This window comes from Stomoxys calcitrans, chromosome 2 (genome assembly GCF_963082655.1).
Source record: "Stomoxys calcitrans chromosome 2, idStoCalc2.1, whole genome shotgun sequence".
Taxonomy (NCBI): Eukaryota; Metazoa; Arthropoda; class Insecta; order Diptera; family Muscidae; genus Stomoxys; species Stomoxys calcitrans.
In genome coordinates this window covers 188,672,592-188,684,643 of record NC_081553.1, presented here as the reverse complement: position 1 = coordinate 188,684,643, position 12,052 = coordinate 188,672,592, and the positions used below count along the sequence as shown (strand labels likewise).

General features: G+C 37.5%; 3 protein-coding genes across 5 annotated transcripts in view; 2 read left to right on the top strand and 1 right to left on the bottom strand.

The window, feature by feature from the left end:
• The window catches only part of LOC106094619 (methionine-R-sulfoxide reductase B1), a 117,132-nt gene that overhangs the window by 18,973 nt on the left and 86,107 nt on the right, over positions 1 to 12,052 (bottom strand). Inside the window, exon 1 of one of the 3 annotated variants that reach the window (XM_059362325.1) lies at positions 6,236 to 6,310. The exons of 1 other annotated variant lie outside the window; for it this stretch is intronic. The gene's annotated coding sequence lies outside the window, so the exon portion shown is untranslated. Of the gene's footprint in view, positions 1 to 1,475; positions 1,656 to 6,235; positions 6,311 to 12,052 lie in introns of those variants that run through there. One more of the 3 variants, XM_059362324.1, reaches the window with a different exon arrangement.
• Positions 5,916 to 6,588, top strand: LOC106094462 (mitochondrial import inner membrane translocase subunit Tim10B). The gene is made up of 3 exons (XM_013261680.2): positions 5,916 to 6,014; positions 6,085 to 6,180; positions 6,247 to 6,588. The coding sequence occupies exons 1-3, from the start codon at positions 5,994 to 5,996 to the stop codon at positions 6,445 to 6,447; spliced, it is 318 nt and encodes a 105-aa protein (XP_013117134.1). The 5' UTR covers positions 5,916 to 5,993; the 3' UTR covers positions 6,448 to 6,588.
• LOC106094461 (L-seryl-tRNA(Sec) kinase) lies at positions 6,503 to 7,676 on the top strand. The gene has a single exon (XM_013261679.2). The coding sequence runs from the start codon at positions 6,503 to 6,505 to the stop codon at positions 7,391 to 7,393; it is 891 nt and encodes a 296-aa protein (XP_013117133.2). The 3' UTR covers positions 7,394 to 7,676.

Below are 12,052 nucleotides of genomic sequence, written 5' to 3'. Positions count from 1 at the left end.
AAAGGTAGAGCTGATCCCGATCAATCGGAGATATAAGTTGCATGTTTTTAAACTCCCGTCTTTGAACGATCTTCGCAGATGGCTCCAAGACGGAGTCAGGGAATGGGAGACATACAACATCGGTTTGTCGGTGAGACTGCCGGGCGGGTGTACATATGCCATAACTATAGCTGCAAAGAAATTCTGGGAAGAGATTCACAGTCTCCGAAACTCAGGATTTATGTGAACAGTTGGCGACCCTCACTGAACTGAACTCACCTTTTCATAGTGAGCGGTTCGTTCAAGCTAAACCATTAACAATATATTGAAAAAAATTACACATAAATATAATAGAATAGGACTAGCAGTTTTCTAAATACTCATTTTTGGTTTTGAAATTTGTTCAAAAATCAAATTTTATCAGCCGACACGAAAACGGAACGTAAAAGTTTATTTTTTCTAAATTCTACTTTTAGGTTACGGTCGACAGACGTTCGGTAATCGTTTGCATGTGTTTGCATACTACGTTTACGAGAGCATAACCAGGCCTTAATTGGTCCGTTATAATATCGTATGATTTGAGATGCATGCTAAAAATTATTTTTTTTACTGTTGGTCGTGATTTTCTCGCGAGTCTTGAGTATCTCTTGAGTCGTGATTGCCTCATGAGTCGGTGTTTTTCTCGTTAGTCGTTTGTATCTTGTGCGTCGTGAGCGGGATTTCATTCACTCACGCTCACGCACAAAGAATTTTTTATTCACTCACGATCACGTAATTTGGTTTAGATCGCACTCACAAATGACGTGACTCGCGCATGCTTCACGCGTGACACGACAAATCACGACTCACGTGCACATCCCTACTAAGGAGGATGTCATTAGAAACGCGACTGTCAAAAGCATGAAAGAGAAAGGCCAAGATGAGAATGAATGGTAAAGCCAAAATGCGGCACTTATCTTTATAGCTATTTACAACAACTACAGCCTACAGACATGAAGAATGATTTCCTTGATGAGGAAAAACATCATGCACTATTTGGCTAGTGGACAAGCATGCCACAAAAAAGAGAAAGCTGCCTATTCAGCAAATTCATTATTATTCTAACGGAAATCCATCCAATTCTGAGAGTTTCCTAAACTGCTTCATCTTAAGATGGTTTATGACCTCTGTTAAATTTTTATTCATAATCTAGAATTCGCTCAATCTCCAAATGTTATATTATAATGCATTTTTCTAGATATTGCCATTGTGCATTTTTGGATATGACGAACAGGTGCCTTATATTGTATATGTTGTCCATTTTAGTACGCGTTAAGGTTTTTGGTGGTGAGTAGACACATGCAGTTGGAAACTGTCAATTGTCCTTGATATTGGCACCCCATACCCCCAAGATTCAATAAATATTTTTTTTTTGTTTTTCTATTACAACATTCATGTGCTCTTTCGTTTTTCTTATAATTTTTTTTTCATCCTTGGATATAGCATTAAGAACTCACTTTTAATTTTTGTTTTTATTCTACACTTGGCACAAACACTCGCACTCAAAACACCACCGAAACTAAACACTCTATTTTTTAATATTTTATATATTTTTTAGTTTTTTTTCTCTTTTCATAAAAAAAAATCCCGCAGAAACTCGGACTACTATTTTCTTTTTTGCTTCTTCACCGCCGACTAACAACACACTAAAAAAAGAGAAAATGTTTACAAGGTAGGTGTGTGTTACCGCAGCCGCCGACTACAGGGTCGTTTTAACATATGTGCTTATTGTGGGTTGGGGTGGGCAATGGGGTAGAGCAAACAAATACAAGTTTAATCATTGCCGGGTAAAGCGGAATATTAAATGCCCTTCTAATTGAGTTTTAGGTAGGTACATTGGGAAACTCTAATAAAATGGAATAAAGCCAGGCATCCATACATAGCTAACCTTTATTCAAACTAACACTTATCAGTTGCAGGAGAAGAGAAAGATAAGTAAATTTTACTTACGGTAATTCTTAATTCGTATGAAATCGAGATAGGGAAATGAAAAGGGAAACGAATCTCCTTACCTCAACATACAAATGAGTTGGACCTATAAGTTAAGCTATGGAATTGACGACCGCTATAACAAAAATTTATTTAAATTCCAACACCGGTGTTCACAAAACTTAATATAGAACTAAATATCTAATAGGTTTATTAGACAGACTTCCTCTATGAGACTGTCAAACAACCATATTTTAAGGCTTCATTAAGTTTTGGAAACACTGTTGCAAATATGTAGGTATATAATTAAACCATAAAACATATAAAAATATATGCCTTACCTTGTTTTATATTTCATATTATTTTTTTTGGACTTTAATCGAAATGGCAGAGTACGACTCTATATGCCAGGTTGTACTTCCGAAGTTGGTGTCCCCACCAACTGTAAATTAAAACACGTGTATTAAAAATACAGAATTAAAACCAATGTACAGTTATAACTGTACTGTGTATAACGATGACTAAGCATCGAATCCCGAAGCGTCCGCTTCAGACGAATTCTAAATGCAAAGTGTATTTCATATTATATGACTGCATTGTAGTGGTTACAAAGGCTACCACAAATGTTAATTGCCAATATTTTGTACGGCATAAGGTTAACCAATAAAAAATAGGATTACCCTAGCTGAGAGAGAAAACACATTATTGTCAGTGTTGCCTATTTGCTATATATTTTGTGTTATTCTCGAACGTAACGTAAAACACAAAGTCCATTAGGGGAAGAAAGAGTCATGCGGTCAGCATAAAGTTGTTTAATGAGTGGAAATTTGACATTCACTAAAAGTCTGGACGAAACGTTTATCAACTTGGGCCAGCATGTTAAAAAAAGGAATTTTTATTGCATTTTCGTTCATTATATTTTATGTAAATAACTCTTGTTAGTAAATATGATCTTCCACTTTTATTTTTTGTGATAACACTACGCAAACATCACAATTTACCAAATATAAGAAGAAGATTTAAACCGCATTGTTTGGGTGCCGGGCCACAGCGGTGTAACTGGAATTAAGTAACATTTCCTATGCAATTGCCCGGCTTTCGAGGCTAACAGACACATCGGCTCTTAGGTGGGGACACATTCCCAGACATGAAACAATTTAAGGGCCTGGTATGGAAAATAATTAGGGATTTTGTAAGTCGCTTAAAGCATGTGCAATCTAAGAATGGCTAAATCAATCACATTCCGCACTTCAAATGATAAATTTGCCTTTGGTTATTTGTCTTTATTAGGAATACTAGCTGAACGGGACCCTACTTTTAAATTATATGGAAAACAATTATCCTTTTAATATTTATTTTCGACAATTAAAGAGCGATGGGAAATGGTCTATGTAAATCGCTTGACTAACAGTATAACAATATAAATGCCTTTATCTGAATCCCCTAGGATCTTTATTGGACTATGAATCGAAGTTATAGGGTAGTTTGAGTTTGGATATTAGATGTACTCTACTCAAAAACTGGTCTCGAAGTGGGTATCAACTTGTTGCTCTACTCCCAAATACCTTCCATTTAAGCCTCATATTTCCATGGGCTATATGTATGTATGTAAGATAAAGGGGTGTATTGGGATGGTCCACCAAACACTTAGCCTTGAAAAAAATATCAGCATCGTGCTCTACTCTCAAATACCATTTGTTTAAACCCCATATTGCCATTGGTGTAATGGAAGTTTATGGATTGATGAGTCCCCCAAATGCAAATAGCCCCAAAATTGGATATCAAAATCCGTTTTCTAATCTTAAATACCTTTCATTTGAGCAACACATTGCCATGGTCGGAAAATATGTCCGCTTATAATTGGTCGCATATTTGGATATCAGATTCGTATTGTACTCCCAAATACCTTTAATTTGAGCCCCATATAGGCATAGCCATTAAAAAACTCCTGTTTCTGGGGTGTTTTTAGGGAAAGAGTAGACCCCCCGAAACTTAAGATTGTCCCGTAGACAGTTGGCCCCGAATGTTGATGTCAGATTCGTGCTCTACTCCCAAATATCTTTTGAATATTTAGGGATTTTATGGGAGTGAGACGTCCTGTAGGCAGTTGGTCCCGAAAATTGATATCAGATTCGTGGTCTACTCTCAAATATCTTTTATTTGCGCCCCACATTTCTATAGTCGGCAAACATGTCCAGTTTTGGGGGTGTTTTAAGGGATGGGGAGGCCACTCAGTGACTTGGCCCTAAAAATATATATCAGATTCCTGTTCTACTCGAAACAACTTTTTTTAGCCCCATTTGTGAAGTGCTATTGGGGTAGAATGGGCCCATAGACACTTTTCCCGAATATTGATATCAGATTCATGATCTACTCTTATAGACCTTTCATTTGAGCCCCACATTGCAACGGTCGTAAATTGGTCCTCTTTGGGGAATGGACAGTCCCCCAAAAACTTGGTCCCACATTTAGATATCAGATTCGTATTCAACGCTCAAATGCCTTTTATTTGGGCCCCATATTGCTATGATCAGTGAATAAGCGATATTTGGTGGGTGTTTTTGGTGAAGGGGTGGACCCCCAGAAACTTGGTCCCGAACGTAGGTATCAATTTTGTGCTCTACTCCCAAATACCTTTCATTAGAGCCCCATATTGCCATGGTCGTTACACATGTCCGATTTATGGTTGTTTTTGGAGTTGGGGTGGTCCTGCAAGCACCTGGTCCCGCTATTGGATATTAATACCTTTCATTTGTGTCCCATATTGTCGTGATTGGTCTATACATATCTGGTGGGTTATGGGGGCGGGTCGACCCCCTAAGCGCCCACCCGAAATTTGAATACCAAATATTGATTTTTAAGATACTATAAGCGAATACACAAAATTTCGCTTAAATCGCACCACCTATATCCGAGATCTGGCGTTCCTGAAAATAAGGGTAATGGGGAGGGTCCGCCGCCCCCCCCATCTTCAAATAAAAAAAAATTGAGTACACTATTTTCACCACGGGACCATTCTGCACCATAAGTAAAATTTTCAAGAAAATCGGTTCAGCCGTTTTTGAGTCTATACGGAACATACATACAAACTAACAAACACAAATTGATTTTTATATATAAGAAGATGTGCCTTATTATCACACAACACAACATATTTTCTATTCGACAATTATTAATTCATTTTGAATTTACATAGAAATGTCAACTGTTTGACACATCTATGTGTGTCTACATTTGCTTTGACAAGTTAGTGGAATAGAGTTGTATCCCAATTTTTTATTGTTGGCCATCTGACCATACCTTGTATATGATTCTCCCAAGATATATTCATTTACAGATAGTGGCAGTTGCCCAACAACAAAATGTTAATTGCACTATCTGCCAAATCAGTGATTAGTGCAACTCTGGTTTTGTGTATGCTACTAGTTCGCACCATTTTTCGTTGTTTGTATGTGTGTTATGGTTCTTAACTATAACACACACACAAGGCGGATGTAATAAGGTGGTCTCACTCGAACAGCTGTTAACAGTCGGCCGTGTTTGACGGTATAAAGATGTCAGATTTTTGTTTGCATTCTCTTTGTTGTTATCTTCTTTCTCGCATGAGCAGAGAACATTTACGCACACTTATTGCACCATATGATTTGTGGTTTTTGTACAAATGAGACCACCTTTATTTGTTTCGCCACAACTAAAACTCTTTGACAGGTAGTGCACTTCGCGAGAAGAAAATGTTACTCAGGTGTTTACGGTACACAACCTGGTAATTATGTCATGGATTCTACCATGGTTTTGATACCAAATGGTGATGCTTTATTTTAAATACAGTATGGTGCTGTAATAATCACGTTTGGTATCAATTTTTCTCTGGGTGTACGTAACTACATTTGGTACTGTAAAAACACTTTTTACGTGACTTTGCCTTGCATATAATCGTATTCAATTTAACAGCTGATACCCTATGATAGTTTGCTGCGAAGAGCAATATAGCGATAGAAATATAAAAACTACTGACTTTTCAATAAAAACGATCATTAAATAAACTAATGGATCCCAATCTAAGAAACGTACTATACATAACATATATTATTGACATAAATAATAAATGACATTAATAATTTCATTCCTTAAACACAGCTCAAAGATTTCCTGACATTATACAATAAAGTTACGGAATTGTGTTTCTCTCGATGTGTTGATAATTTCAATGAACGAGATTTGGCCAAACATGAGGTAAATTTGAACAATGAAATTGTTATCAATTACAATTTAAATAATATTTACTTACTCTTACTGCAGGAAGCTTGTGTAAGTCGATGTGTTAATAAATTTGCACTATTTAATCAAAATATGATGAAAGTTTATGTCGAAGTACAATCGGAAATAAATCAAAGACGCATGCAGGAGTTGGAAGAAGGACAAAAATTAATACAACAAAACCAACAGCAAACTGATGCGAGTACGGCGACGATTTCTACTGCCCCCAAATTGTTATCATAATAGAGACCAGATATTAACTCATGTTTACTAATTTTTAAGTTTTTTTTTTGTTATTATGGAACAAATATGTATTGTAGCTCTTATTGGATTACCTGCTGCCGGAAAAACGAGTTTCAGTAAATTACTGTTAGAAACTGAAAATGTGCCCTTCTCCATATTGCATATTTGCTTTGACAATTTTCTTAAGTGCTCAGATGATAACGCAACCTCCTATAGATTGCAGCGTGAAGAGGTCCTCAAATTTTTGGCCGATACCATTGAATCGTTAAAAAACATCAATGAGCTTGTTGCTAACATACCTAATTTGAAGTACTGCTCCTATAGGGACTGTGGCTCCAGACAGCTCTTAATTGTTTGTGATGATAACAATTACTATGCTAGTATGCGATATAAGCTTTTTCAAATTGCCCGAAAATTCTGTATATCATATGGGCAAATATATTTTGAATGTAATTTGGCAACAACTATGGAACGCAATGCTTCGCGTGATGCATCTGTACGCATCCCGGAAAATGTATTTCATAAAATGGTACTTAATCTAGAATGCCCAGATGTACAGAAAAACTACTGGGAAGAAAATACTTTTACTTTGCATACCGAAGATTGTCTTAAGCAACAGTTTATTTTTTCAAATATAATACGATTTTTAAATAAACTTTTCGATAATCCCTTAAAACCTACAGAAGCAAATAGTAAACATGCTCCAACTAAGCAATCACTGGTACATGATTTGGATTTAGTAATGAGAAAGCGAATAGGCAGTTCTGTTAATGCCATAGCCAAATGCAACAAAGGAAGACTTGCTTTTGAGTTAAACAATAAACGCAAAGAAATACTAAAAGAATTTCAAGACAACACAGAGGACGAAGTTTCCGATTTTCATAAATACCTTGGACTATTCGAAGAAAGCCTAGAGGGTATAGAAACCACATTTCTCAATCTCTAATATGAAAAACTGAAACTTAACAAGGCAAACGAACTTAGAAATGAAAGCTTTTCATTTGGGATGTTTAAATGCTTTTATTTGGAGTACATAGATATAAACTACATATTAATAAACGGTTATTTCTAAAATTCATTTATACATGAATTTATATTTTTATATGTATGTATATATGTTCTTATGTTACCCTTTTTAATAGTTCTAATAATTTGAAGTACAAACTAGAAATGAGAGCAACTACAAAATACAACAATATTTATAAACAAAGTGGGTCACCTTACTCGAACATCATTTCTTTGTTTTAGAGCAATTTAAACTAGTTTTATGTTTGGAAGGGGCTACGTTGCGCAAAGCTTAGCATGTTCGTCTATAGCCCCGGAGTTTGGAAACTGGCAATAATGTTTAAAGACTTTTAGGCGATGGTCAATCAATATTTGATTTTTTTTAAATTAAAGCAAAATAAAAAATTAATAAGAGTAGCTTTTAGACAAAAGTAAAAAAAAACTCTAGTTAATCAACGTTATAATTACAATTTTTTTTTAAGGAAAAAGTAAATCCGAAAATACACCCACATAACTTTGAGAAAGTCAGTAATTTTATCTAGCACAACATCGCCATATACGAAACAAACGCCTCCAATTTTAAAATAAATCGAAGAATAAAATTTACTAATAAATGCTACTGGAGGCAAACATGACGCAGAGGTTAGCATGTCCGCCGATGACGCCCAACGCTTGGGCGTTCCTTATGCTTCCTAATGTTGGCTACATTTGTGTGGTATTCTGCCCAGTGTTGCCACTCAAGAAAATTATTTCCTATCGAAATTTAACAAAAATCCTACCAAATCCGACCAAAACCTACCATTTGTTTTACAAGCCAAAAATGCTTTATATATTTTTTTATACCCACCACCGAAGATTTGGTCATTTTGCCATTCCATTTAAAACAGCTCAAATTATACATATTCAACACTACAAAGTACACGAATGTTCTTACACGATCGAGACATGTCCGTCTATGTTTAAAATCAACCTTCAGTCTAAAGTTCTAAGATGGGCTATATCTTGATATAGCATCCTTTATACCGATCTTTCGATAAGAAATCTTGCGTTTAAAAAGTCAAAGTTCTGCCCCGATTTCAATGAACAACCGTGCCTAGTTTGAATCAAGCGATACAATTTAAGTGTTTGAACGATCGATACAGTGAGTTGTATGGACCCTTCAACATCTTAGTATGGAGCAGATCTAATCATATTCGCATGCAGCTGCCACACAGCCCTGTTTTTCGATTAAATGCATTGAACACACAAAAGCTGCATTCCTAAACAGAATTTACGAAATTTGGAATAGATACGTTAACACTCAAACCAGTTAGAGAACATACGTCCTTTTTCCTGAAATTTGAAGCAGTGAAACCCCTTATAACAGTATTTGGCCCGTCGGTATCCATGAAACCTACCAAAATCGGCAACACTGATTTTTTTATTGAGCTTAACCTTTAATCGGACTGCACTCATTGATATGAGAGAAGTATCCTCTCTTCCTTAGTGATATGTTCATAGGAAATTTATTAGTCATAAATAGTAAACTACTTTGGCCCGTTCTGGGCGTAGAACGGGATAACTATGACCACCACACAGGCTCCGACACTTTGATCTCCAATCTGTGTGTTCTTCATCGTTATCACGAGAAGCTTAACTGAGAGTGTCTGTGGAAGGGAGGACGGCAAGCGGCGGCGTCAATACTGAGTGCTTGTGATGCTTTTTGTCGGACTGCACTCATTGATATGAGAGAAGTATCCCCTGTTCCTTAGTGATATGTCATAAATAGTAAACTACTTTGGCTCGTTTCGGACGTAGAACGGGATTACTATGAGCACCACACAGGCTCCGACGCTTTGAGCTCCGATCTGTGTGGTCTTCATCGTTATCACGAGAATCTTAGCTGAGAGGTACCTGCCGCCTCCACGGGTTGCGGTTAGTGGAAGGCTCCGCACGGAGTAGCTGCAATTGCAGTCACTGACAATCAGCGGTATCGTGCGGAGAGTGTCAGTGGGAGGGAGGGCGGCACCCGCTCTTGCTTCAATACTGAGTGCCTGTGATGCTAGATATGGCAAGGGGAGTTATTGGCGCATTTAAAAAAGGCAATCCTATAGAACGGAACGAGCTTATTCGCCTATTGGAGCTTGCCGAGCGTCGTTACTTCCATATCCAAATGGGGCTACAACAACAACACTTGCAATTAAACAAGCACTCCAGAAACAAAGTCATCTCTAGACAGACGAAAAGTACACCATACAAGGTACTGATACTATCCGTATTATCCCGGCAAGGGATAACTTGAGCATAACACAGGCTGTAACTTTGAGCTCCAATCTGTGGGGTGTACATCGTTATTACGAGGAGCTTAGCTAGGAGCTAACGGGTACGTTTACAGGTTGCGGATGGTGGAATGCACCATACGGAGTAGCTGCAACTGCAGTCGCTGAAAAACAACGGTATCGAGCGGAGAGTCTCAGAGATGCTCGCTACGACAAGGCGAGTTATTTGCGCCTTTAAATAACCAATGGTCATCATGTTCCCGCTGTGGTCGGTCCTATAGACCGGAACGAAGTTGCTCGCCTATAGGAGCTGGACCAGGGTCGTAACCTCTACCTGCAAATGTGGCTACTACAAGAACACTTTTAATTAAACAAGCACTGCAGAAACAAAGTCATCTCTAGACAGACGAAAAGTACACTATACAAGGTACTGATACTACACGTGTTGTTATAGGATTTTGAAGAAAGGGTACCTGCGCATTCACACGAGAGATTACTTAGAGTGCTTGAGAGAACGATTCTTCATACTTTATAGTTGTCTGGGTTGGTGGAGAATATTGGCTTGGTATGAACAACGAGCTGTATGACGATGTTGGCTAGGTCATGCCGTCGGAATGAATAAAAAAGCCGCAAATAAGACGTCTTGGTAAAAGCAGAAGGGGAAGATCACAACTCCAAAACTTAGTGTCAGAAATTAAAGAAGGTTCTGAGCTATACCAATGGGACAAACGGTCTGTCATAGGAAACTAAGTACAGTGAAGTTGCCACCAAGTGTTACCAATTCAAAAGGCCATATTTTTTTGAAGGTAATCTGAATTTCATAATCCACATTTGGTCTCAAATATTGCTATGAGTCGATCAAAACACATGTAGCAGGCAGAGTACGTAGCCTTCTGTACTCTGCCGGTCTTTTTTCTTTTCTTTTTCCTAAAGCAATCTTTACTTGTTATCTGAGCTTCAACCACTACTGTTGTTCCTGGTAAGAGTTTTGTTCAATCTCCTTTTCATCCAATAAAGAGTTGGTTGTAAATTCCTGAATCCTAATCCAACCGTGTCTTCCTTATTTTTCCATTTTGCTTAAACTTACTTTGCGAGGAAAATATTTCTATTCAAAGAAATATTTTCCACGATCCCAACAATTCACCATCCGCTTTCCCTCCAGAGCTAAACCCTTTGGCATTTTCATTGGTCCTTCGAACCGGATTTGAATCAGTGACCTATGAACCTATTTGAACCAATGACCTCGGCATTTTCAATTCCAAAATTAAACAAGTAAAAGCGTGCTAAGTTCGGCCGGGCCGAATCTCCACCATGGATCGCATTTGTCGAGTTCTTTTCCCGATGTCTCTCTTTAGGCCAACAAAGGAAAGGATAAAAGAAAATAATTGCTATGCTATTGGAGCTATATCAAGTTATGGTTCGATTCGGACCATAATGGAATGAATGTTGGAGACCACAGTAGAAGTCATTGTGTAAAATTTCCGCCAAATCGAATAAGGATTTCGCCCTTTAGGGGCTCAAAAAGTGAAATAGGGAGATCGTTTTATAGGGCAGTTTTACTAGGTTACAGACCGATTCAGACCAAATTTGTAGGTTGAAGGGAGAAGCCGTTGTACAAAATTTCACCCAAATCAGATAATAATTGCGCCCTATAGAGGCTCAAGAAATCAAGATCCCAGATCGGTTTATACAGCAGCTATATCAGTTAAGGACCGATTTGAACCATACTTTGAACAGTTGTTGAAAGTCATAACGAAACACATCATGCAAAATTTCAGCCAAATCGGATAAGAATTGCGTACTCTCGTGGTTCAAGAAGTCAATGTTCAAAATCGCTTTATATGGTTGTTATATCAGTTTATGAACCGATTGGAACCATACTCGGTACAGTTGTTGACGAAACACTTCGTGTAAAATTTCAGCCAAATCGGATAGGAATAAGAAGTCGAGACCCCAGATCGGTTTATATGACATCTATATCAGGTTATGCATCGATTTTACCCATACTTGGCACACTTGTTGGAAATCATAACAAAATATCTCATGCGAAATTTCTGCCAAATCGGATAAGAATTGCGTCCTCTAGTGGCTCAAGAAGTCAAGATTCAAGATCGGTTTATATGACAGCTACAATATATCAGGTTATGAACCGATTGGAACCATACTTCAACAACTGTTGAAAATCATTAAAGAACACCTCATGCAAGATTTCAGCCAAACCGGATAAAAATTGCGTCATGTAGTGGCTCAAGAAGTCAAGATCCAAGATCGGTTTATATGGCAGCTATATCAAAACATGGACCGATATGGTCCATTTACAATTCCAACCGACCTACACCTAT